This window comes from Tasmannia lanceolata, unplaced genomic scaffold (assembly GCF_043159265.1).
Source record: "Tasmannia lanceolata isolate RefF3 unplaced genomic scaffold, GAP_Taslan_0.1 ptg000015l, whole genome shotgun sequence".
Taxonomy (NCBI): Eukaryota; Viridiplantae; Streptophyta; class Magnoliopsida; order Canellales; family Winteraceae; genus Tasmannia; species Tasmannia lanceolata.
This window is the reverse complement of record NW_027518692.1, coordinates 36744533-36766078: the sequence shown is the minus strand read 5'-3', so window position 1 is coordinate 36766078 and position 21546 is coordinate 36744533. Positions and strand designations below refer to the sequence as shown.

Below are 21546 nucleotides of genomic sequence, written 5' to 3'. Positions count from 1 at the left end.
TCTTCATGATCACGTTTTAAGAGAGAGAGAGAGAGAAAGAGAAAGGAGGGAGGGAGGCATGTCTTGCTGCTGCCGGAGCAATGTCGAGGAGCAGCTAGGGGTGTGCATTATTCGGTGTTAACCGAATTACCGAACCTAACCGAATTTTTTTGGTCGGTTCGGTTCGGTTTTTCCAAAATTCGGTTCGGTTGTGGTTTAGAAAAAACACTAAAAATCAGTTTTCTAGTTCGGTTGTGGTTAGTGCCGAATGTAATAAGGGTTAACTGAATTAACCGAAATATCGATTAAACATTAACTTCGCTAATTTTTAAAGAGAAATGAGGACCCGCTTTTTTTACCTCAGACAGCCCTAGCAGAAAATTTTCACTTTACTTGCGTATGCCGTAATCCATATGGGGTTGTACCCAGGAAAAAAAGAACCGAAACTTTATAAGTAAGTAATTAAAAAACCCAAATACCCAATTCATTCATCGAACGACTGAACGAGTATTCTAGATTTCTAGGGTTTTATTTTCACCCTCCGCCTCTTGCCCGCGGGCTCCGGCACTCCACCTATTTGCCGATTGTCCTTGCTTGCCCTTGAAACCTTGATAGTTGAAACCCTTGAAACCCACATCAACAGCAAAGAAACGTTAGCCTAGCCCTTGCCTCGCTTGAAACCCACATCAATCTAAAGTGTAAAACCTCGCTGGAAACCCACATCAATCTAAACCCTAAACCTTCAATCCCCGAACCATCTCCTATAACCTATTCTCATTAAGATCCAATCATTTTTCTCCTTTGTGTGTTTTTTATTCAAGGGTTTGCAGAGGGAGACAGGGAATGAGAAATTTGCAGCCACTCGAGGGATCCTTAAAGGCTTCGATAGTTCTCAATTCTGATTTCTGAGGTTTTTCTCTCCCCCTCTTACCTGTATTTGTAATTTTGGGCTGATTTATCATTTATAGATTGAGATTTGACTTTTGAGAATGGCTTTGGTAGTTTGGGTTTTTTTTTTATATTTGTGATTTAGGTTTTTTTTTTGTTTTAGGGATTTAAACCTCTCTTCTGATTTAGGGTTTTTCTGTTTTTTTGTTTTAGGGATTTAAACCTCTCTTCTGATTTAGGGTTTTTCTGTTTTTCTGTTTTTTTTTTTTAGGGATTTATTCGGTTATAACCGAACTAACCGGCACATTATTACGATTCGGTTAGTTTAGGTCCCCCAAAATTCGATTACGGTTTCAGTTAGTGATTTTCACTGACTGAAATAATTTCGGTTAACCAGAAATTGGTTATTCGGTTCGGTTATAACCGAATAACCAGCCCTAGGAGCAGCGACTGTGAAGGAAGTTGCCACAAATATTGATTTCCAAATAATGTCTCGCAAATAATGTCTCGCAGAACAGATTTGAAAATCGGAATTTTTTGCACTGTTGTAGCTGATTTGGAAATCTAAAGGATCTGATCCAATTTAAAATATGAACTAAATCCAAATCTTAATCTTGTGGGTATCCAAACGTGGCCTAAATGTTGCCGCCCATTCCATTTCCAGTGGCATATGAAAACAAAATCTCAACCATGAGGACAAATTCTCTCTCAGAAACGTAGAGATCATCTGCTCTATGATGATATTCTTTTCTAAGTGCCAATAAAATCATTAATCTGCTATAATTAAAAGCAGAAGTAATCCAGTCAATGCAATTAAATGAAGACCTGAAGTTTCCACATGGGTGCAAATTCCTATTTCAACTGTGTTGAGGCAAATAAAAGTCGGAAATAGCTAAAGCATGGAGTTAAAAAGAGGTATAAAACCCCCCATTTACCTCGGATCAGCCAACAAGTTATAAGATGGCCAGAGTTAATGTTGGAAAGGAATATGCGATGGAAGTTCAGTTCCATCATACATGGAAGTATACTAGCACTTAATTAACATGACAACTGATTTAATATCAGATATTTCAAGGGGTCTATCCATCAAGGAAGAATAGCCATGAGAAACAAATAAGTACCCATCCAAGTATCCAACATTCAAATGCAGCAATATTTGAAGTAAACATCCATGAAATTTTGCATAAACAGAATTCTGAAAACAATATATGTCACAACTCACATGACACTTGGAATTATCAAGATCAAGATGCCAAAAAGATCTTTTCCTAGTAATCCTAAGTGATACTATGAATGTCATCATTGCATAACCAGAGTCTGCTGTTTATTTCGCATTCAACAAATAAAGAAGGGGCACACCCTTGTCCAAAGTAGGCTTACCGTACAGGCTGTTGGTTGTAGTGGTTCTTCTCTTTCTTCTTTGCAGCAGCGAGTTTGGCACTCCTTGCGGCAGCCTCAATCGCAGCGGCTTTGGCAGCGGCATCCATCTCTTTATTTGATTTCTTCTTCTTCATGGAAACAACCTTCTTTAGCCGCTCTTTCACATCAATGGCAGATGTATCTTCCTCTGCCGGTTCAGCTCCTGTTGCGGCATCAGTGGCATTATTGTCAGAACCATTTGGCTGGTCTTGTGGGTCTTTAACCTCCTTGGATGACTTGTCCTTCTTTGCCTTTTTTCTCTTTGAACTTTTGCTCTCTGCAAGAACTGGATTCTTTTCTGCATCTCCATTGAGCTGCTCTGAATTTTTCACTTCAGTACCTGCAAGTGCATGTAGGGTGACCCAAACTCTCTTGTAAAATTTACAGTGAAAGACTTTCAACAAGAAAGTAGTGCAAAGACATCTGCAGGAATAGCTTCTTCCCTCTGGGCTTCAAATCCTGCTTTTTTTTCCTCACGATTTTACAGTCCTTTTCCTCCGTTATCCCTTTGCTTGTTCTTGTTAATTCATTGTCGTCATACTAAGACAGTATGGCCACACTTGTGCATGAAAATATAGAGGCAATTTGTTTTTAAAGACATTTGAAACACTGGGGAAAGAAATTATGTGCTTTTGATACTTTACATGTCTTATTTCATGTTCAGTCGTTGTTCAGTTCAATCAATATTTTATGTTTTTTAGCATTTTAGGTGGTTGCTTTGACATGCACTTAATTGTACTGGAATCAAGGTTATAAATTTCGTTTTCAGTTTCAGTTTCGGTCGTCATGGAAACAGAAATGACATTTCAGTTTCGGTTTGAGGGAAATCTTGTAAAATCACGGAAATATATGGAAAGATGCAAATGATAAAATTTAAAGATGAAACTTCAGGAAATGTTAAAATAAGCACAAATACACACTTAGAAACCATAGCATTAGCAAGACAACTGCAACTTCAAGAACTGTTAGAATAAGCACACATACATACTTAGAAACTATCACGTAAGCAGGACAACAATTTCTAATGGTCACATTGACATGCACGGTTGCTCATGTCTGATAATTTAGTAATTAGTGCATACCATATTTTACATGTAATTCATATAAATATTTATATATAATACATGTACCACATTTAACATGCAATTCATATAAATACAAGGGATTTGCTAGGGAATTTTGCAGAAAGGCATTTCGCAGCCAACTTTTGCATGAGAGAACAGCCACCTCTGATGAATTAAATAAATAAAACAAAATCTGCTGAAAAGTGAGCCTTTGTTTTCCATGGTTGCATGAGCAAAATTTCCAAATCTTCTTATTTCTTAAAAAAATTGGAGATTCATAATCCCCTAACACCCCCTCCTATAATGCATAGTGCCCATAACCCTCTACAACAGAAGTGGATAGAGAAATCTGATTGAAACAATGGCCTTCAGTTTTACAATCATGTCTAGCAATGGGTCAACCTTGGATCCATCTCGATTAGCCACTGGTGGTTATTCACCCATCAACACAGTGCATAAATGGTTGTACAGTTACCATTCCAAAAATAATAATAATTGGTTTTACGATCAATTGATTCAATCATTCTATATGGTAGATCCAATGGTTGTGGGTGGTTAAACTTTTGGTTAACCGTGATTGAACCCATATAGAAGGGCCCGCCTTTGAATTATCTGATAACATTTCGTACGTCGCACCCTATTGAAGCATGCATTCCTCTTGGTCCTGGACTACTAGTACTCCGGAATAAAGTTTCTATTACATAACGGCCAAATTTGATTATGTTCCGAAAAAGCAGAAAAAATGTTTTTTTTTATCAATTACCAATATGTTTCTGATTGAAGCACTCCAAAGAATGAAAAATGATTCTGGCTTCCAAGAATGAGAATCGAGAGAATCAAATGCACCTATAGAGTGACAAATAACATTCTTGGGGATCCGTCGGGAGATTTTAACGCCTAGAAATTTTTTCACAAGATATTACTATGAAAGTTTTGCATAAAATAAATTAATAAATAAGGCATAAAAAGACGAAACGTTATTAGGAAAATTTAAATATATCTGATAAATATGAATGATATCAAGATAATTATCACAAAACATAGGGAAAACATGGGAAAGTCTTGTATGTTTATTATAACAAGAAAAATATCAAGATAGACCAACATTTTATTGAAAACATCAGAGATGACAACATATCGGAGATATGCACACCATGGGGACATGTGCATGCGCCAGGCACACAAATGACAAACACATGCTGCTCACAAAGGAACATATTACTAAAAAACTGATACAGCCGTAAATTATACACAGACAACATGAATGATTAGGCTACTTAGTCAGAAACACTATTTTATTTATAATATAAAGGGTATAATCATAATTATTAAGGCCAATCAGAAGGAAATAGGTAACAGTCAGGACATCCCTTAGGAAACAGAGCACAAGTCGAAGTTGGGCAGCAATTTACTTTCTGCCACAGTAGGAATTAAAAAACATCTTATCATTAAAAAAAAAGGAATTAAAAAACATCTCATGCTCTAGCCAATTGGAAACAATTTCATTTTGACATACAAGGACAGCTTATTGGTTGGCAAGGATATTGATATTTCAACAATCAGAAAATTTCCAATATATTATCGTAGCAGTTTATAAGAGGTAGTTAATAAAATTTGAAGGCAAATATATGGCACTAGGAAACAATGTGCACAGTTTCAACATTGCATTGAACTCAAATTACCAGAAGAAAGAGAAAGATCACAAAAGGAATCCAACAATGGGGGAAAACAGAAAAAGAATCCATGTGTATGTAATAAATTTAAATTACCATGTGATTCATCTTCACCATTGGTCTCCTTTTGTTCGATTCCTAGCTCAGCCAAAACAGCTTCGAGCTCTGCAAGCTCCTTTTTCTTCAATTCCTTCTTTGAAAGTTGTCTTTCTGTATCTTTGGGTGCCAAAGAAGCTGTAGGCGGCTTGTTTGGCACTGGCTCACTTGGTATTGCAGCCTCTGGCTCAGTGTCATGCTCTTCATCAACATCATCATCACCTTCATCTATTATGTCCTCTTCGCTCTCACTCTCCTGTCATATAAAGACAAGTATCACTTAAATTCAAAGTCTAGATTTTTGGGAGTTTTGAGGCGACAATAAAATATAGAAATAATTTCTAGAATGCTATTCTGAGAATGTTAGGCCCTTCCTTGACATTCCCCTTTCAATTCAAGCAAAACACAGTAACCAAAAATAGTCAAAATAATAAAGAAAGAACAGCAATGTCCAATCATCATATAACCATTAACAGAGACTCAGAGGACAAAGAATGATAAGTTTTTAAAATCAAACTGGAGCGATACAAGTAGGGGTGGCCAAATTTACCAAACCAAACTGAAACCGAAAATTCGGTTCGGTTTGACCCCAAACCGAACCGTTGCCCCCGATTTCCAATTATTATGAGTAAGGGGTGGTAAAATTGGCCAAATTGAACCGAAACCGAAACGAAAATTCGGTTTCAGTTTGGTTAAACCAAACTGATTCAAATTTCGGTTCGGTTTGGGGGTCAAACCAAACCATTGCCACCCCTGGGTACAAGCACAATATATAGAGAAAACCTATAAGAGCAAAAATTGAAGGAATTCCTTTCAAGATTATTATGCATTTTCTGAATCCCTTGAAAGTGAGGAAAACTCAAGGTAGCAATTCCGGGCACCATTGCAATTAAAATATTGAATAAAGAAGCACTTGGACATGATAAATATATTATGGGTCGGTTGGGGCAACTCCTGATGAAAATAAAACACTTAAATTACCTACAAAAATACCCTGTGAATAGGGACGTGAACGACATGTGAATAGTGATGTGAAGTGCCTGAATAATGAAGTGGACCAGTTTAATTCAAAAGTCACTTAATTTACTACTTGCTAATGACTTAAAAAAATAAGAGATAATGGGCTCCATCCTAATGTGTAACTTAAGAAAACATACATAACCCCTATCAACCTAACTTAGACAACATAAAGAAATTCCAATGAAATAAGAGTGGGCCCCAATTCCATGAGACATGGGTTCATGTTCCTTTGAGTAGCCTTTGATATTTCCACCCTTCTTTCTCTCATGCCTTGGCTCTTCTCTTGTGTTTTCAATGTTTAAGGGATGTAACACATCATGTATCATGGGTTGCCATTGGGTGTTTACATGAGGATGTAGTACATCATGTATCATGGCTTGCCATTGGGATTTAGTATCAATTCTAGTGCTCTCTGGAATCCGATCATCAAACATATGGAAAAAAACCTAATTGGGTGGAAGAAGTCCTTTCTCTCTTTTAAGGACACGAGGGAGGGGTCGGATTACCATGATTAAGGCGGCACTCCCTATTTACTATCTCCCGCTTCAAAATCCCGATGGGTGTCGCTAAATGAATTGGCAAGTTGCAGCGTAATTTTCTGTGGGAGTGAAGGCAGAAGGCAAAAGAATTAAGCACTTAATTAATTTGTGGGATGTGGTCTGCTTGCATAAGAAAAACGATGTTTTGAAGATTGGGAATCTTATGGAAAAGAACGAGGGTCTTCTTGATAAATGACTAGGAGATTTGGGGAGGAGAGCGAGGCTCTTTGGAGAAATTCATCAAAAGGAGAGTATGGAAACGAGAGCAGATGGGTGTGCTATTGGTAGACTAGGTAGAGGTCGAGGCTCAAGAGTTAGAAAGACTGTTTGTCCCATTTTTTTAGCATACCTTGGGTGGTGGGGAACGAGAAAAAGGGTGAGGTTTTGGTATGATACATGAGTCCATTTTTATTTTTTTTGAGAGCAGGTGAGAGTCCATTAGCCCAACTTTTTCTATTAAGGATTGTATGAGATAAAAATGTGAGTATTCATAGTAACCTTGAGAGGGTGGAGAGCGTACTGTGGAGGTAGGTATCATTTAGAAACCTCAAGGAACTTGGTTGATTCATCTCCTTCGTTTGCTTGAGAATTGTTTCTTCCACAGGTATCAGGGGATCGCAGGGTTTGAGCCCCGAATCCAGGGGGCTCTTTCTCTGTTAGTTTTTTTTTTTACTACAATTATATTTCCTAATGTGGCTTCCCTTACCGGAAGCTTTGGTTGGCTTCCATTCCGACTAAGATCCAGGCTTTCGTTTGGGATATGATGCTAAAGAAGATCAACAAAATGAATAGACTAAGAAGGCAATCGTTGTTAGGAGGGAGACATTACAAAGGATCTTCCCTTTTTTTCTCCAAGGAACCCTAGGCCAACACTCCAACAAATCAATAAGCTCAGCGGGGAACGCCCACAATATCTGAAATCTAGATAAGATGGAGCTCCATACTTCTCTTGCCACCTTACAATGTGGGAAGATATGATCCACTGATTCCCCAGCTTCTATACACATAGCACAATGATAAACAATCAACATCTCTCAGGCTCTCAAGAAGTCAACTATCTGAATCCTTTCAAGAACCACAGCCCAACCAAAAGCACATACCCTAGGTGTAGCTTGGATGTCCCAAACTTTGGCTACTTTAAGATACAAGATATTGTTGTAGAACATATTGACATTAATTCCCAATAGAGTTCCAGATCCAAACCCTTTTGTCCCGAGAGGAAGTTTGATGCAACACCCTTCAAGTCTCCAGGAATCTTCCCACCACACCAAGTACCCTATCAAAGAAGTTTTTTTTTTTTTTTTAAATGGTTCCCTATCAAAGAAGTTCTGTCTAAATAATGGCTTCCATATCGCTCGATTATCTCTACGTTCAAGATAGTCCCTGGTCATTGCCTCCTTAGAAGAGGCCAAGACAAATAACTCGGGAAAGATCTCCTTTAAAGGGGGGAGAGGCACACCATTTATCAAGACAAAATTGGATCCAGTCCCCACACAGTAAATTCTAAATCTAACACCTTCTAGGAACTTTTGCTTGAATTTCACACATCATGCCATAATGTCACCCCTGGCTGCCTGAAAGTGTCCATTGATTCCCAATGCCAAGGAGCCGACCCATATTTACTTCCAATCACTCTAGCCCATAACTGAGATTCCTCCACCCGAAATCTCCAAAGTCATTTGCCTAACAAGTTCGTTAGGCATTCTCCACAAAATCAAGTTCATTGGATAAATCTCATCAGGATCTATCCAACAACACCAATGATTATATTCCGATGACTCATTACTGATATTTTTATAAATTAATATTAAAACTTTACCCTCACAAAAAAAATATTAAAATTCATTACTTTTCAATTAGTAATGAAAACCGCCTAATGGGATTTTAGTCATTATAAAGACATGTAAGAAGGGAAAGAGAAGATAAAGAATTATATGACACAAACCATTGTCGCCTCATTGCAGGATGAGAAAGAAGATAATATAGAAACTATCAACTAGAAACAATACATGACCAAAAACCTACAACTTCGAAAGAGAAAAAGGAAAAACATTCTTCCACCATTCAACAGAGATAGCCTTTCGAATTCATAAATTCATATGATAAACACCAAGAATGAAACAACGTGTAATGAAAAGCGTTGTTACATCACATTTGAAAAATAGCACTTAACTTGTAATAATAATCAACAATAACCCATCAACATATTCTCAATGTTATTCCACCATCAATGAGCCTACTCAAGCCCTAACTGAAAGCACCCAGAACAAAAGACATGAAAATTCATATAAAATACCCATTAGCCTATAGAATGAAAATCACATCAATCATTCATATAAATCAAATAACGTTCCTTAAATCAATCCATCCAAAACAGGTAAGAAAATATGAAATCAAAATCAACATCCCAATGTTTAAAACTAAAAACCCCATACCAAAATTCTACAAAATAACAAAACCAATCAAAATCACATCTAAAACACTAATGTTTGAAACAACAAACAAGAAAGGTACCAAAATGTGTCCACCTCTATGGGGGTCGAGCTTTCCTGATTCTCCTTCGATTCCGCCGCACTCCAAACGGATTGAGGTGGCGCCGTTGTCGCATAATAATCGTCATCATCATCCACATCGGCCCAAGATTTCACAGTCAGGGGCGCTGGGGCCCAGATAACCTGAGGTTCCGGTTCCTTAGCCTGGTCCTTTGATGAACCCTTATTCTTCGAAGATCCATGTTCTTTGTCTGATTTCTTCTTTCTTCTTAGGGTTTCGAGCGCGGCAAAAACGTTAGTGTTTTTTATCCCCAAGGACCCATCGTCCTTTCTGTTTGCCCCTCTGATCATTTCTAGGGTAACCAAAGAAAAGCCACAGCTGCCTAGTTCAAAATAGGGTTTCTTAAAAACTAGGGTTTCTAAAAAAAACTAGGGTTTCGGAAGATAAAATGAATGGAAAGTTGGAATCTAGACAACACGGAGTTGTCAGATAGAGAAGGAAAGTTGAAAACTGTGAGATTTAGTTATACGGATCGTGAAAAGGAAAGTTGAAAACCCTAGATAGAGAGCGAGAGGAAGAAGAGAATTTGTTTTTTTGTTCTTCTTCCTCTGTATGTTATGAGAGGAATCGGAGTTCCAGATAACGTAGGCGAAGGATGCGAATGGGAGGGCTTTTATAATACAACCAGGTAAAAACAAACGCTCTCTCCCTCTCCGGACTATTTTAACGTACACGTGCGGTGTTACCAACTTAACCTGCGCATCCTCCTATATGTAAAATTGTAAGATGGTAATAATCTAAGAGATTTTATATGGTATATTTTCAAAAATACTGTGGGGCCCACTTCATAGAATGATCCAAACCGTTCATTTGTTGGGCGCAAACATAAATCGGTTGTATCCGGTGAATCATCTCCATAGGATGACCCCAATCTCCTGTGGTCCTAAACCTCAGATCTATATGGGACTATCCATTATAGAAACCTCTATAGATCGGAGGGTTAGTATCATCCTATGGAGATGACTTACAGGGTACAACCTATTTTGGTTGTGGCCCAACAAATGAACGGTTTGGATCATCCTATGAAGTGGGCTCCGCGGTACATCATGCCCGCACAACATATAAAATCTCATATATTAAACTCTACAAGGAAAAATCAATCATCGTAAGAGATAGAGCCACTCTCATGTGTACATTGGTTTGATCAATATATGTTGTTGGGGATCACAAATCTGACCCATTCCTTGGTCCCACTCTAATCTGGTCACTCTAGACATGTGATCAAGTAGGAGGGAAAAGATGTCTTTTAAGCCTTTGATTTTTGCATGCATCAATCCATTTGTTATACCTAGGGACACTGGGTCATCTTGTGAGGGTGCCGTAAGTCATCGGGCCTGGTCACAAAGCACATATGCCACTGTGTGCATTGGGCACGATTGTTTTTCATTATCAAGACAAGATCATCTTGGATACGGTACTCTTATCCCAATAAAACGAAATCATATTTCTAATGTTTTACCCTTTTGTTTGTCTTTTCCTAAGGCCCTGTTTATTTTGGATTTAGGGAATTGATTGAGTCCAAAATGTAATTTTGAGTACAATAATCAGTTTTGGACTCAAAATCGATTCTCAAAATCCAAAACAGAGAGAAACAAAACCTAATCATTTTTGGTATCAACGGTAAAAAGGCATTTTTTGTGCGAGAAGCGATGCAGGAAGCAAAGGGTTTAGAAAAGAGAAAATGTAGGAAATGAAAAGATCTAATTAAAATAAAATAAAAATGTGTAGGAAACATCGTTGGAAGTAAGCATGAAACATGTAAGAAACCTTAATGGAAGCGAACAAGTACATATAAACATGTAAAATTGTTGTTGGCTAGAGATGGGACTTAGTTTATAAAGGTATGGAACTTCACAACTAATTATAATTACAAATTTTGGGAATGTATAATCCATAGGATGACCCTAACCCTAGAGGGCGAGCCTTGGCACAACAGTAAGGTTGCTCCATTATGACCCAGTGGTCAAGAATTCAAGTCACGGAAACAGCCTCACTGCTTTGGTCAAGAGTTCGAGTCATGGAAACAGCCTTACTGCAAAGCAGGGATAAGGCTGCGTACATCTAGTCCTCCCGAGAGCCTCGTGCACTGAGCCACCCTTTTTTTGGGATGATCCTAGCCCTCTAAACAGTAGAGGGATTGTAAATTATAGAAAATGATTAGATAAGGGGATTAGGATCATAATGATATTTGGGGCACAACCTATTTACATTGGGGGGGAGATCTAAATGAATGGTTTGGATCTTGGAAGCGGATATGTGGAAGTACCGAGTACGCCAAAACGAACCAAAGAAACGTTAGATTCTGAACCCATTGAGAAAGAGTGTCACCATACTTTATGAAAAAATAGACGCAAATATATGCTAAAACAACATATAAAAACTCCATGTTAGCTATCCTCATATTTTTTTCATAAAGTGGGAGTTCAGGTTGGAGATCTCTATCTCATTGCACATCTAATTTTTGAGCATGGTATTAGGGACTGTTCTAGTTAGGATTGAGATGACTTGACCTCTTCAAATGAGACAATAGAATAGGCTCTCCAACTGAGACTACTGGATCTGCAAAGAATAATTAGTGTAGGTGTTCTCCTTCTTGGATTGAGGTTATGTCCCATGGGAATACATAAGAGGATCAAATGAAGTAAAAACCACAATGTTTTGGGTGCATGGGCAGGTCAATGTAGAAAATTTAAGTCATCAATATGAAATCTCCTCATATAGAACCATCATTTTCATAAAATAAAAACAAAGGCAGGAGAATTTTCTTTGCTAGAGCTGAATAATACAAAAAGAAAGAAGAAAATACAAAAAATAGAGAAATAGAAATGCAGACTTACATGGTACAAAGTAGACTATACCCCAGAAGAAAGCGCTGTTATTCCATAATTTTTTTTTTCTGAATGGATGCCGTTGTTCCAAAATTATGCAACAAAAAATAGGAAAATCATAAGGAAAACTATCAATACAAAGAAAATCTTGATCATCAGCCACCTGTTGGAGGATATGCTGTTGAGGTATTTCAGCAATGCCCCTTGCGCTCCCTCCACATTTGACAATGTATCATCCATGTTCTCGTCGATCCTGCCACGTTTATGAATACCAATCAATACAATGAATATCTTAGAACATCTTGTGTGCATTCTCATCTGTGTTGCATTGGTATGGATATGAGTATTAGAATCCGACACGGGTATCAAGTGTCGGATTCGGCTACCCTCTAAAAAAAGATTCGTTAATTCAGCTAATTTTAATTCTTTTAGATAATAATAAGGTTTTTTTTTTTTAATGGTAGATGATAATATGGTTATATATTAGGAATTTTGGTAGATTAAGTAAATATGATGTTTTATTTCCATATAAAAATTTACTGCTACGATAGATAATCCTCAAAACATGTCATAATTGTAAATTTGTTGTAGTATTTAGAAGAAAAAAACAGAGTAAAGAGGTATAGAAATGACGCAATGAATGCCCTTGAGGTATAAATAATCCTTAAAGGTAGTACTTCCATCCTACCATCTTTACATGTTTCTACGCCCCACTTCTCATATAATCTCTCTCTCTCTCTCTCTCTCTCTCTCTCTCTCTCTCTCTCTCTCTCTCTCTCTCTCTCTCCATATATATATATATATATATATATGGGAAAGGTGTGCGTACTCGGTCGAGTAGATAAGCTTATCTACTCGGTCTGGTTAAAAACAGTGGGGGCCCACATTTTTGGGGTGATCCAAACCATTCATTTGAAAGGCCCTTACCTAGATAGGGTGTCCACAAAAAATCAGCCGCATAGGATCATCCTAACCCATGCAACAGTGGAGGGAAAAATGGGAAAAAAAATGGACAAACACAGCTTGTCCACAAATCTGCCCATTTTCCCCTCCACTGTTGGATGGGTTAGGATGATCCTATGGGGCTGATTTTTTGTGGACAACCTATCTAGGTAAGGGGCCTTTCAAATGAATGGTTTGGATCACCCAAAAAATGTGGGCCCCCACCGAGTACGCACACCTTTCCCTATATATATATATATATATATATATATATATATATATATATATATATGAGGAAACTGTTGGTGCGCTTAAGCTCACCAAACTTATGGTGAGCTTAAGCGCCCAATCACATGGGGGCCCACTTTGTTAGGATGATCCAAAGCATTCATTTTAAAGTCCCTTACATAGATAGGGGGTGTACCAAAAATCAGCTCCATAGGATCATCCTAACCCCTGATTTTTGGTACACCCCCTATCTATCATAAGACCTTGCAAATGAATGGTTTGGATCACCACATGTGATTGGGGAGCCATGTGATTGGCGAGCTTAAGCGCACCATAGGTTTGGTGCGCTTAAGCTCACCAACAGTTTCCTCTCTCTCTCTCTCTCTCTCTCTCTCTCTCTCTCTCTCTCTCTCTCTATATATATATATATATATATATATATATATATATATATATGGAGAGAGAGAGAAAGAGAGAGAGAGAGTGGATGACTAAATTTTTCCCCATTAACATATTTGTGGTAATAATATAAAACCTGATGGCGAGCTCTCCTTGCTGAGAAACCATGGTTGCCAGTTGTGTAAAGATGTTGCTCAGCTCGTGAATGGTTGATTCAACATTTTGAAGAGCTTCCGCTCTGCTCTGCGTGTAACTGTCCTGTGCTGGAACCAATTGTTGCTGCTGCTGTCCGGATGCCTGCGTTGGCGTGGATGGTTCCCCATTCGACTGCCTCCTGGAAATCATTGGAAGAGAACTCTAAATACAATATTTTTTCCACCACGAGGCTTTTTTTTTTTTTTTTTGAAATGGCAAGATGAATTCATTAAAAAGGAAGGGGACCGAGGTGGGCCTCCACCACGAGGCTTTGTAAGCATTTGTACTTACACTGGGCTCAGGTGTGTATTTAAGGTTCCAGTGTATTGGAGAAGCACATTGGATTTATCAAAGACAACAGATGTACTTCAATTTTAGAAAGGAGGAATGATCAAAATCAAATACAGAGATTTAGTTGTGGGAAAGTGCAAAATATAATCAGTAAGCCATGTTTCAAGCTCAGTTAGTTTTTTTGGGGGATGTTCTTGTGATTGAAGTAACCCAATGAGACTTGAGAGTAAAGGAAGAGAAAAGAACAACGGGTCATTATCAGTTCTATATGATTCAACAATACATATTTGATAATTACTTACAAATTATATTTTATGACTAAAGTCTAAACAATGCATTCCGTCCCAAAAAAATATTTAAAAAGTTAAAAGGTAAAGAAAAAAAATATAATGTACTCTTTTTTTTTCGTTCAAGCAGGGTGTTTCTTGAACACGCATAGGTAGGTGCCCTGCAATAGGGGGCAGTAATGATATTGCTAAACAGAGATCTACGATGAAATGCATACCCTTTACCAAAACCATTCCTACTTTAAAGGAGGAGGACAAGAGAGAAAAAAAAACAATGTACTCACTATTTTTTTACTTTTTTGGGCTCAAACAGGGTATTGCAAAATTTCGCTTGAATACCTATAGGTAGGTGCCCTGCAATAGGGGACAGTGATGATATTGCCAAATGGAGATCAATGATGCAATGCATACCCTATAACTAAACCATTCTACTTTAAAGAAGGACACGAGAGACTTCATTTCATATCGCAAAGAAGACTAAAATAGCCACTCAATTTTTTAGAAGGTCAAATTTTTTTTTTTTCATACGCTCAAATTACAACAAGTTATCATAGATTTAATAATAGTGACTGTGAAACATATTACCAGATACATCAGTGTTACAGCAGGTATACGAATATAATGTGCTTATCACCTGATATGATGTTATACTTATTTACAACAGACATGTACTGATTTTTGGATGGAAAACAGATATTTTAATTGTTGCTTGTTATTTTGCAGGAGACAGACTTTGATATACAGATACAACACATGTTCTTTCTGTGATCACGGCCATAAAACATGAATTCTAGGATGTTAGAAGTTGAAAATCCCCATAAGCAGATAAAGCATGTGTGCCTTGATTAATAAATCATCTAAAGTTTACAACACTACCTTGGAAATAACGGAGATGAAGATGATGATCCATTTGCCCATGGAGGGGGGCTAGTTGAGGCACTAGGAGCAGCCTTTGCAACTAGAGGACGCTGTCGGATAAAGGGATTGGCAGCATCCTTTGAAGTAGAGGAGGAAAACATCTGCCTTCTATTCTCATGGACCTTCAAGTTCTGCAAAAACCCAAATAGAGCAAGTCAGTTTCCGGAAAGATATCGCATCACCATTGCTGAGAATGTGATAGACCTAAACGGAAAAACACGTTTGAGATAAATGTGGTAATCGCATCCTTTAAGTACCTCTGTTCTCATGGTTAGTACATCTTTAAATTCTTTTGTAGTGCTCATCAAACGGTTTTTCAGATTATCCACAACTGTGGTCGAATGACTGGTAGTGTCGCTGGAGATATTCCCACTATCATTCTGTGAATTGCAAAGGAGTTGCAGGTCTACTACTGCCGAGTTCAATGCTGTGATATCCTGCTTGATAAGGGCTGTCAGCTCTTGTATCTCTACAGTTGGATCATCAAAAACCGATGTCCTCTTTGCCACTGCATAGATAGCAGCAAAAGACCATTATGCTCCACATAATTTTATCAAAGAAACAGAAGCGAAATTTTTAAAAAAACCAAAAAATGAGGACCCACTCCATGACATGTAGGGAAGGCATAAATTTCAGAAGTACTGCTTTCCAGCATAACTGAATTAATTGTGTAGGAGAAATTAGCAGAAAAACATACATCCAAACGAAGACTTATATAGTTCATAAGTGTATATTGCACACACACAACTACTTTGTGAAATCTAATATATCCAATTAATCACAGCATTGGCACTCCTCTAATTCTGACACACCTAAAAAGTCAGAGAAACTTGTTCTAAACTTATTAAGCATTTTGGCAATACTTTCAATCTTGGGAGCTGAAATCCCTTCCCAAAAATTTCTCCATGGCTAAAATCCCTTCCCAAAAATATCTCCATGGCACCCCCCCTGCGATTCTTTTGCATAGGCCTACCATCAACGGAGGACTCCACTCTCTCACCCTCCTCATTACTTTCTCAATCAAAACAAAATCATCTTTCTTTGAGCTAGAGGTTTTATTGAACGATTTCACTGGACCTATGTTTTCAGGGACTTCAATCCCAATATCATCACCAAGCACCATCCAGGACATAAAATTGCAAGGGTCGCACACCGACGACCCCAGCTTCCTTTCAAGTTTCAACTGAAATTGGTGTAAGCGCATGTGAAGCGTAACATTCGCCTCTTATAGCTATTAATTCCCTTTTCTTCGGTAAATGTTGCTTTACTATTCTCTAGATCTGTTATTTGCAAGATCAAAACCAAGTAGTTCTAGTTTCAGGCCTCCAAACTCTACTCGTTACTTATAATGTGAATCTACTCCTCCACTCTTTCTTTGTTTAAATTTAGGGAGGAGAGGCCCAACCTAAACATCAAGTCTGAACATTTATATAGGCAAAGAATGTCCTAGCATATCGGCAATGGCTCCGAGTAGAGTAGAGATAACTTACATTTCTGATCATAATACAACTAATTTCATAGTTACCCAGTAACCTATTGTGAACTGATATATTAATAACTACCCAAGTGCCGAACAACCTAAGAAATGGTTGAAAAAATATGAAAAATACACCTAATTTTGCAATCATTCCAAACTTGAATCGTGTGACTAGAGTGGTGTTCCTGCTTAGAACTTGATTGACTAATAGGTGTTCCGGACCATAAATGCCTAACCTCCTCGTCTTCCTCACATAAAAGACCACACTTCAATCAGGTCTGGTTACTGATCCAAATTTTCAATCCATAATTTCATAATAACAATTAAAGGGCATGCAACAACTCCATACTGCTATATTTATTGCTTACATTTACTTTAGAAATCAATTAGGACAGTGAAATGTACCAAAAATCACACTAAATTACATGATTTCCATATTAATCTCTCAAAATCCATACAACCCTTGACGTATTATCTTCCCTCAAGTTTTGTGTGGGCAAATGGTAAACATGGTAATAACTCACATAAAACCCAGTATTGAGCTCTAGCCAAGGTTTTAAATTTAGGTTTCGGTTTCGGTCAGCATGGGAACATACACATTTCGGTTTCAGTTGGAAATTTTGATGGAAATCTTTTAAAATCAAGGAAACGTATGGAAACATATCTAAATGATGGAATTTTAAGATGAAACTTCATGAAATCCTAAGATAAGCACAAATATACATTTAGAAATCATCACATAAGCAAGAAAACCATCCATAGTAGTTTAACAACATCAACACCAAGTGGCTTGTATTGTCGCATACGTATAGAACAGTAAAGTGAATTCCACGATTTGTTCTTTCCTCAGTTTAGAAGAACTTAATATGATTGTGATTAATTTAGAGAGAGATCATCATAAATTGAATGTCCCTCTAAATAAATATTGAATAGGGTTGGTTCAAGTTATGTGTTATGGTTTTTCGTATGTAAAAATAGTAGGAAATTTGGCCCTATTTGGATTGCAAGAAAAAAAATTCATCAGAGAGAAATCCAAAACTTTTAGAATTTTTTTTCAAGGTAAAAAAATTCCAAGTAAAACTTTTAGAAATGTTTGAGTTGCAACTTGCAAGAAATACATTTCAGGTAAAAAAAAGTACGAACTTTTAGAAATATTTTTCCTTTCCAAACTTTTTTAAGAAAATTCCTGCAACCTAAACATGATCTAAAGCATAGTTACCGAAAATTTCCTAGTTGGATGGGAAGCTCGCTTCCCTCGAAACTCTCTTCGGAAGCTAAGTTCTTCTCGCTTCCCAAATTTAGGGGAAGCGTGCTTCCCAGACACTTCCTACACGTTTCCTCATAATTAAGAGTACGCTTCCTATTTAGATGATTATTTCTTCATAAAAGAATAGTTTCTTCTTTTGATAATCCTAAAGGTGCGTATTTAAAAAATGAGTGCATTTAAAACTTGAAAACTATCTACATTTCAAATGAAAATTATGTGCATCTTTTTCCTAAAACTTGTAATTCTAAGTAGTCTGAAAGTCTTCTTGTCAACTTCTAATCCTTACCTATATTAACCATTCCTCCCTAACCTACTCTTTCTACTTCTTGTTCACATCCAATGAGGCTTAGTACATGCTTCATGTTGACTTTCAATGACGCTTCTTACACATTTTCTCGTTACTTTCTTTAGAGCTTTTCGCTTCCCGCATTTTCTCTTTTCTAAACCCCTCACTTCCCGCTTTCACTTCCTGCATCGCTTCTCTCACTCGCTTCCCACTTCACTTCTTGCACTCTCTTCCTACTCCGGCAACTATGGACATCAGCAAGGTTTTAAAACCATGGACTCAAGAAAGTATTTTTTTTTTCTTTCCAAATTTTTCTTGAAAAATTCTTGCAATCCAAGCAAGGCCTTAAGGAAGTTTTTTTTTTTCTTTCAAAACTTTTCCAAAAGATTCATGCGATCCAAAAAGGGTCCTAAGGGAGTATTTTTCCTTTTCAAGGTTTTTCCAGAGAATTCCTACAATCCAAACAGGTAGGCCATAGGGGTGCAACTTGGGTCATTTTTTAGGAATATGGGTTGAGCTTTTACCATAAAATCAGGTCGGGTTCGGGTTGATTCCAATTCAATTTTTAGGAAAAGCACAACCTGACCTGACCCAATTTGCACCCGTACAAACAGAGCTTTAAGTATTTTTCTGATCCAAATCTTTTCCAGAAAATTCTTGCAAACCAAAGAGGGCCTTAAGGAAGCATTTTTCCTTCATTTCAAAGAGGGCGAGCCTTGACGCAAAAGGTAAGGTTGCTCTATTGTGACCTGGTGGTCACGGGTTCGAGTCACGGAAACAGCCTCTCTGCAAAGCAGGGGTAAGGTTGCGTACATCTAGCCCTCCCCAGACCCCGCAATGGCGGGAGCCTCGTGCACTGGGCCGCCCTTTTTTTCAAAGAAAAAGGAAGCATTTTTTCCTTTCCAAACTTTTTTTCTGAAAATTTATGCAATCCCAATACGGCCTTAAGGAAGTAATATTCCTTTCCAAACTTTTCTAGAAAATTCCTGCAATCCAAGGCCTTGAGAAGTTTTTTTTTTTTTCTTTCAAAACTTCTCTAGAAAATTCCTGCAATCCAAGGCCTTAAGCTTTTTTATTTCCTTCCGCCCTAATTTTAGCTTCTTATGTTCTATTTTGTTTGCTTTTCCTGTTGTTCATTTGGGGATCGTCTCGGTTCCTCTTCAGTTAATGAAAGCATCTTTACCATTCAAAAAAAAAAAAATTCCATAAATATCTTCCTTTCTGCCATTTTGAGGCCAAGCCTATTTATCATTCCGGCCAAATTCTCCACCGAAATTGTCAACACTGCAAAATTTCGTCAAATTTTTTACTTTGTTGACAATTTCGGTCGGATTTCGTTTCGGTGCCCTGTGAAATCGAAATGTTTCGATCTAAATTTAAAACCATGGCTCTAGCACCCATGTGATTGACCATAGACCATATAGGCTACGCTCTACGTTGATAATCAACATACAGTCGGATACATGAAGCACTGAAACTTATACGGGTCAACAGTTCAATTATCTCAATCATTAAATCTTCGATTTTGATGCTCATGTGGCCTCGAATGGAAGAGAAACCAACAAAATAGTGCAATTATGGAAAAAATAGTTGGCAACAGCAATCAGAGACAGTTTATGACAAAATATTCAAAATATTGTTGGAAAAAAAAAGAGAGAGAGCATTTGAAACAAATAATGATATAACTATCTCAAAAAACAAAAGATTCTTCAATAAAATAAAAGTAAATTTCCTTACATTTCGCGACCTTTGCAAGGTTTTTGCGATGTCTGATGGATAGAGAGAGAGCAATTGAAACAAATAACGATATAACTATCTCAAAAAACAAAAGATTCTTCAATAAAATAAAAGTAAATTTCCTTACATTTCGCGAGCTTTGAAAGCTTTTGCGATGTCTGATGGATACCGCTCCCAATTTTCGAAGCTCTCTTGTTAAACTCTGATTGAATTGACACCACAGATCTCGGCCCTTCTGGCTTTGAGCTGCTACTCGGTACATCTGGTGTCGATGAGAGAGACTTCTTTAGCCTCTCTGCAACTGTGAGAAACTCTTGCGTGCGATCACGATAAGACAACTGAGCAGATTTCACAGGCATTTTGGAGAAACCTCAAAATTCCCCAAAATCCACCTTTGAACGAGACAAAAATTAAAGCAAAGCACCGCCGAATCACAGGAAATCAACTCGATTTCTCACTCTAGGGTTTCAACATTTAGATTCTGTGAAAATTCTATTAGAAACAACAAAATTCACCGAAATCCACCTACTAACAAGACCAAAAGAAAGAAAAATACCAGGAAATCAACTCAATTTCTCAATCTAGGGTTTCAACATATAGATTCCGTCAAAAATTCCCGTAGAAACCTCAAAATTCACCGAAATCCACCTTGTAACAAGACAAAAAGAAAGAAAAGCACCGCCGAATCACAGGAAATCAACTCAATTTCTCCCTCTAGGGTTTCCAAGTTTAGATTCCGTGAAAATTCCCCTGGATCAAAATCAATCCCTCAAAAGAAGAAAATAAAGAAGAAACAAAGCAGATCTAATGCCATAGAAAAGAAAACGATCCTCCTCAATTAAAAATCGAGATATTAACACGAAATCTTGCTTCGAAACAATGAAATCGTATTGCTGAAAGATGAAACCCTAGATCTGGTACGAGATATCTCCACAAACTGCGTCGCAGAAATCTAGGGTTTCTAATCCGAACGAATCCATGAGGAGATCTTGTACAGAATGTGATGTATAAATCTATGGAGAAAAACAGAGATCGATGACAAAGAAATAGAATTCTCAGACACTACGAGAGAAGATCTAACGATTCTTACACGATATCATGCATACCTTTGATTTTGAGAAGCTATGAGATGAAAATCAACAACAGCTGAAAATAAGGATTCAGGAAAGACGGGGAAAAAAAATCCCAACTCCACGTTTTGATTCCCGAATGCCTGAAAAAATTTCGACCTTTTTTTTGTATAATATTGGAAGGGGGCTTTTTTTTCCGGCAAGTGTGAGAAAGTTAATGCTCACCCTACGCAGAAAGACCGATTTTGTCCCTGATTAGCGATTATTTACATGGACTGGGATTCTCTCTTGTGAACTGCCGACAATGTAGGGTAAAAAGGTCATTTTGTCAGCTGCTAGTAACGGACCACAGTCGTTGCTCACGACAAATGATAAATTCGCACTCCTTGA

The 21546-nt window shown here is 37.6% G+C and overlaps 2 protein-coding genes across 4 annotated transcripts; both read right to left on the bottom strand.

The window, feature by feature from the left end:
• Positions 1 to 1997: 1997 nt before the first annotated feature.
• LOC143846989 (uncharacterized) lies at positions 1998 to 9831 on the bottom strand. Its single transcript, XM_077355634.1, has 3 exons — positions 9207 to 9831; positions 5120 to 5375; positions 1998 to 2626 (listed from the first exon to the last, which is right to left on the bottom strand). Exons 1-3 carry the CDS (start codon positions 9519 to 9521, stop codon positions 2244 to 2246), a joined length of 954 nt encoding a protein of 317 aa, XP_077211749.1. The 5' UTR covers positions 9522 to 9831; the 3' UTR covers positions 1998 to 2243.
• Positions 9832 to 11947: 2116 nt separating this feature from the next.
• LOC143846986 (syntaxin-32-like) lies at positions 11948 to 21357 on the bottom strand. 3 transcript variants are annotated; one of them, XM_077355630.1, is made up of 6 exons: positions 21193 to 21345; positions 20214 to 20567; positions 15577 to 15827; positions 15278 to 15450; positions 13765 to 13962; positions 11948 to 12312 (listed from the first exon to the last, which is right to left on the bottom strand). In XM_077355630.1, the coding sequence occupies exons 2-6, from the start codon at positions 20443 to 20445 to the stop codon at positions 12153 to 12155; spliced, it is 1014 nt and encodes a 337-aa protein (XP_077211745.1). In that variant the 5' UTR covers positions 20446 to 20567; positions 21193 to 21345; the 3' UTR covers positions 11948 to 12152. The 3 variants fall into 3 exon arrangements, with proteins under 3 accessions (XP_077211745.1, XP_077211744.1, XP_077211743.1); XM_077355629.1 differs by having other exon boundaries at positions 20214 to 20836; positions 21193 to 21332; XM_077355628.1 differs by having other exon boundaries at positions 20214 to 21357.
• Positions 21358 to 21546: the final 189 nt, after the last annotated feature.

Bases quoted from the DNA above. Each gene is read 5' to 3' on its own strand.
- LOC143846989 (XM_077355634.1), bottom strand. From the start codon at position 9,521: ATGATCAGAGGGGCAAACAGAAAGGACGATGGGTCCTTGGGGATAAAA. The intron at 5,376-9,206 runs GTGGACACATTT...TTTATATGACAG, and splicing joins AAAGCTCGACCCCCATAGAG to GAGAGTGAGAGCGAAGAGGA. The intron at 2,627-5,119 runs GTAATTTAAATT...ATGCACTTGCAG, and splicing joins TGGTGAAGATGAATCACATG to GTACTGAAGTGAAAAATTCA.
- LOC143846986 (XM_077355628.1), bottom strand. From the start codon at position 20,445: ATGCCTGTGAAATCTGCTCAGTTGTCTTATCGTGATCGCACGCAAGAG. The intron at 15,828-20,213 runs GTAAGGAAATTT...CTATCTATGCAG, and splicing joins GCTTTCAAAGCTCGCGAAAT to TGGCAAAGAGGACATCGGTT. The intron at 12,313-13,764 runs GTTTTATATTAT...TAAACGTGGCAG, and splicing joins CAAGGAGAGCTCGCCATCAG to GATCGACGAGAACATGGATG.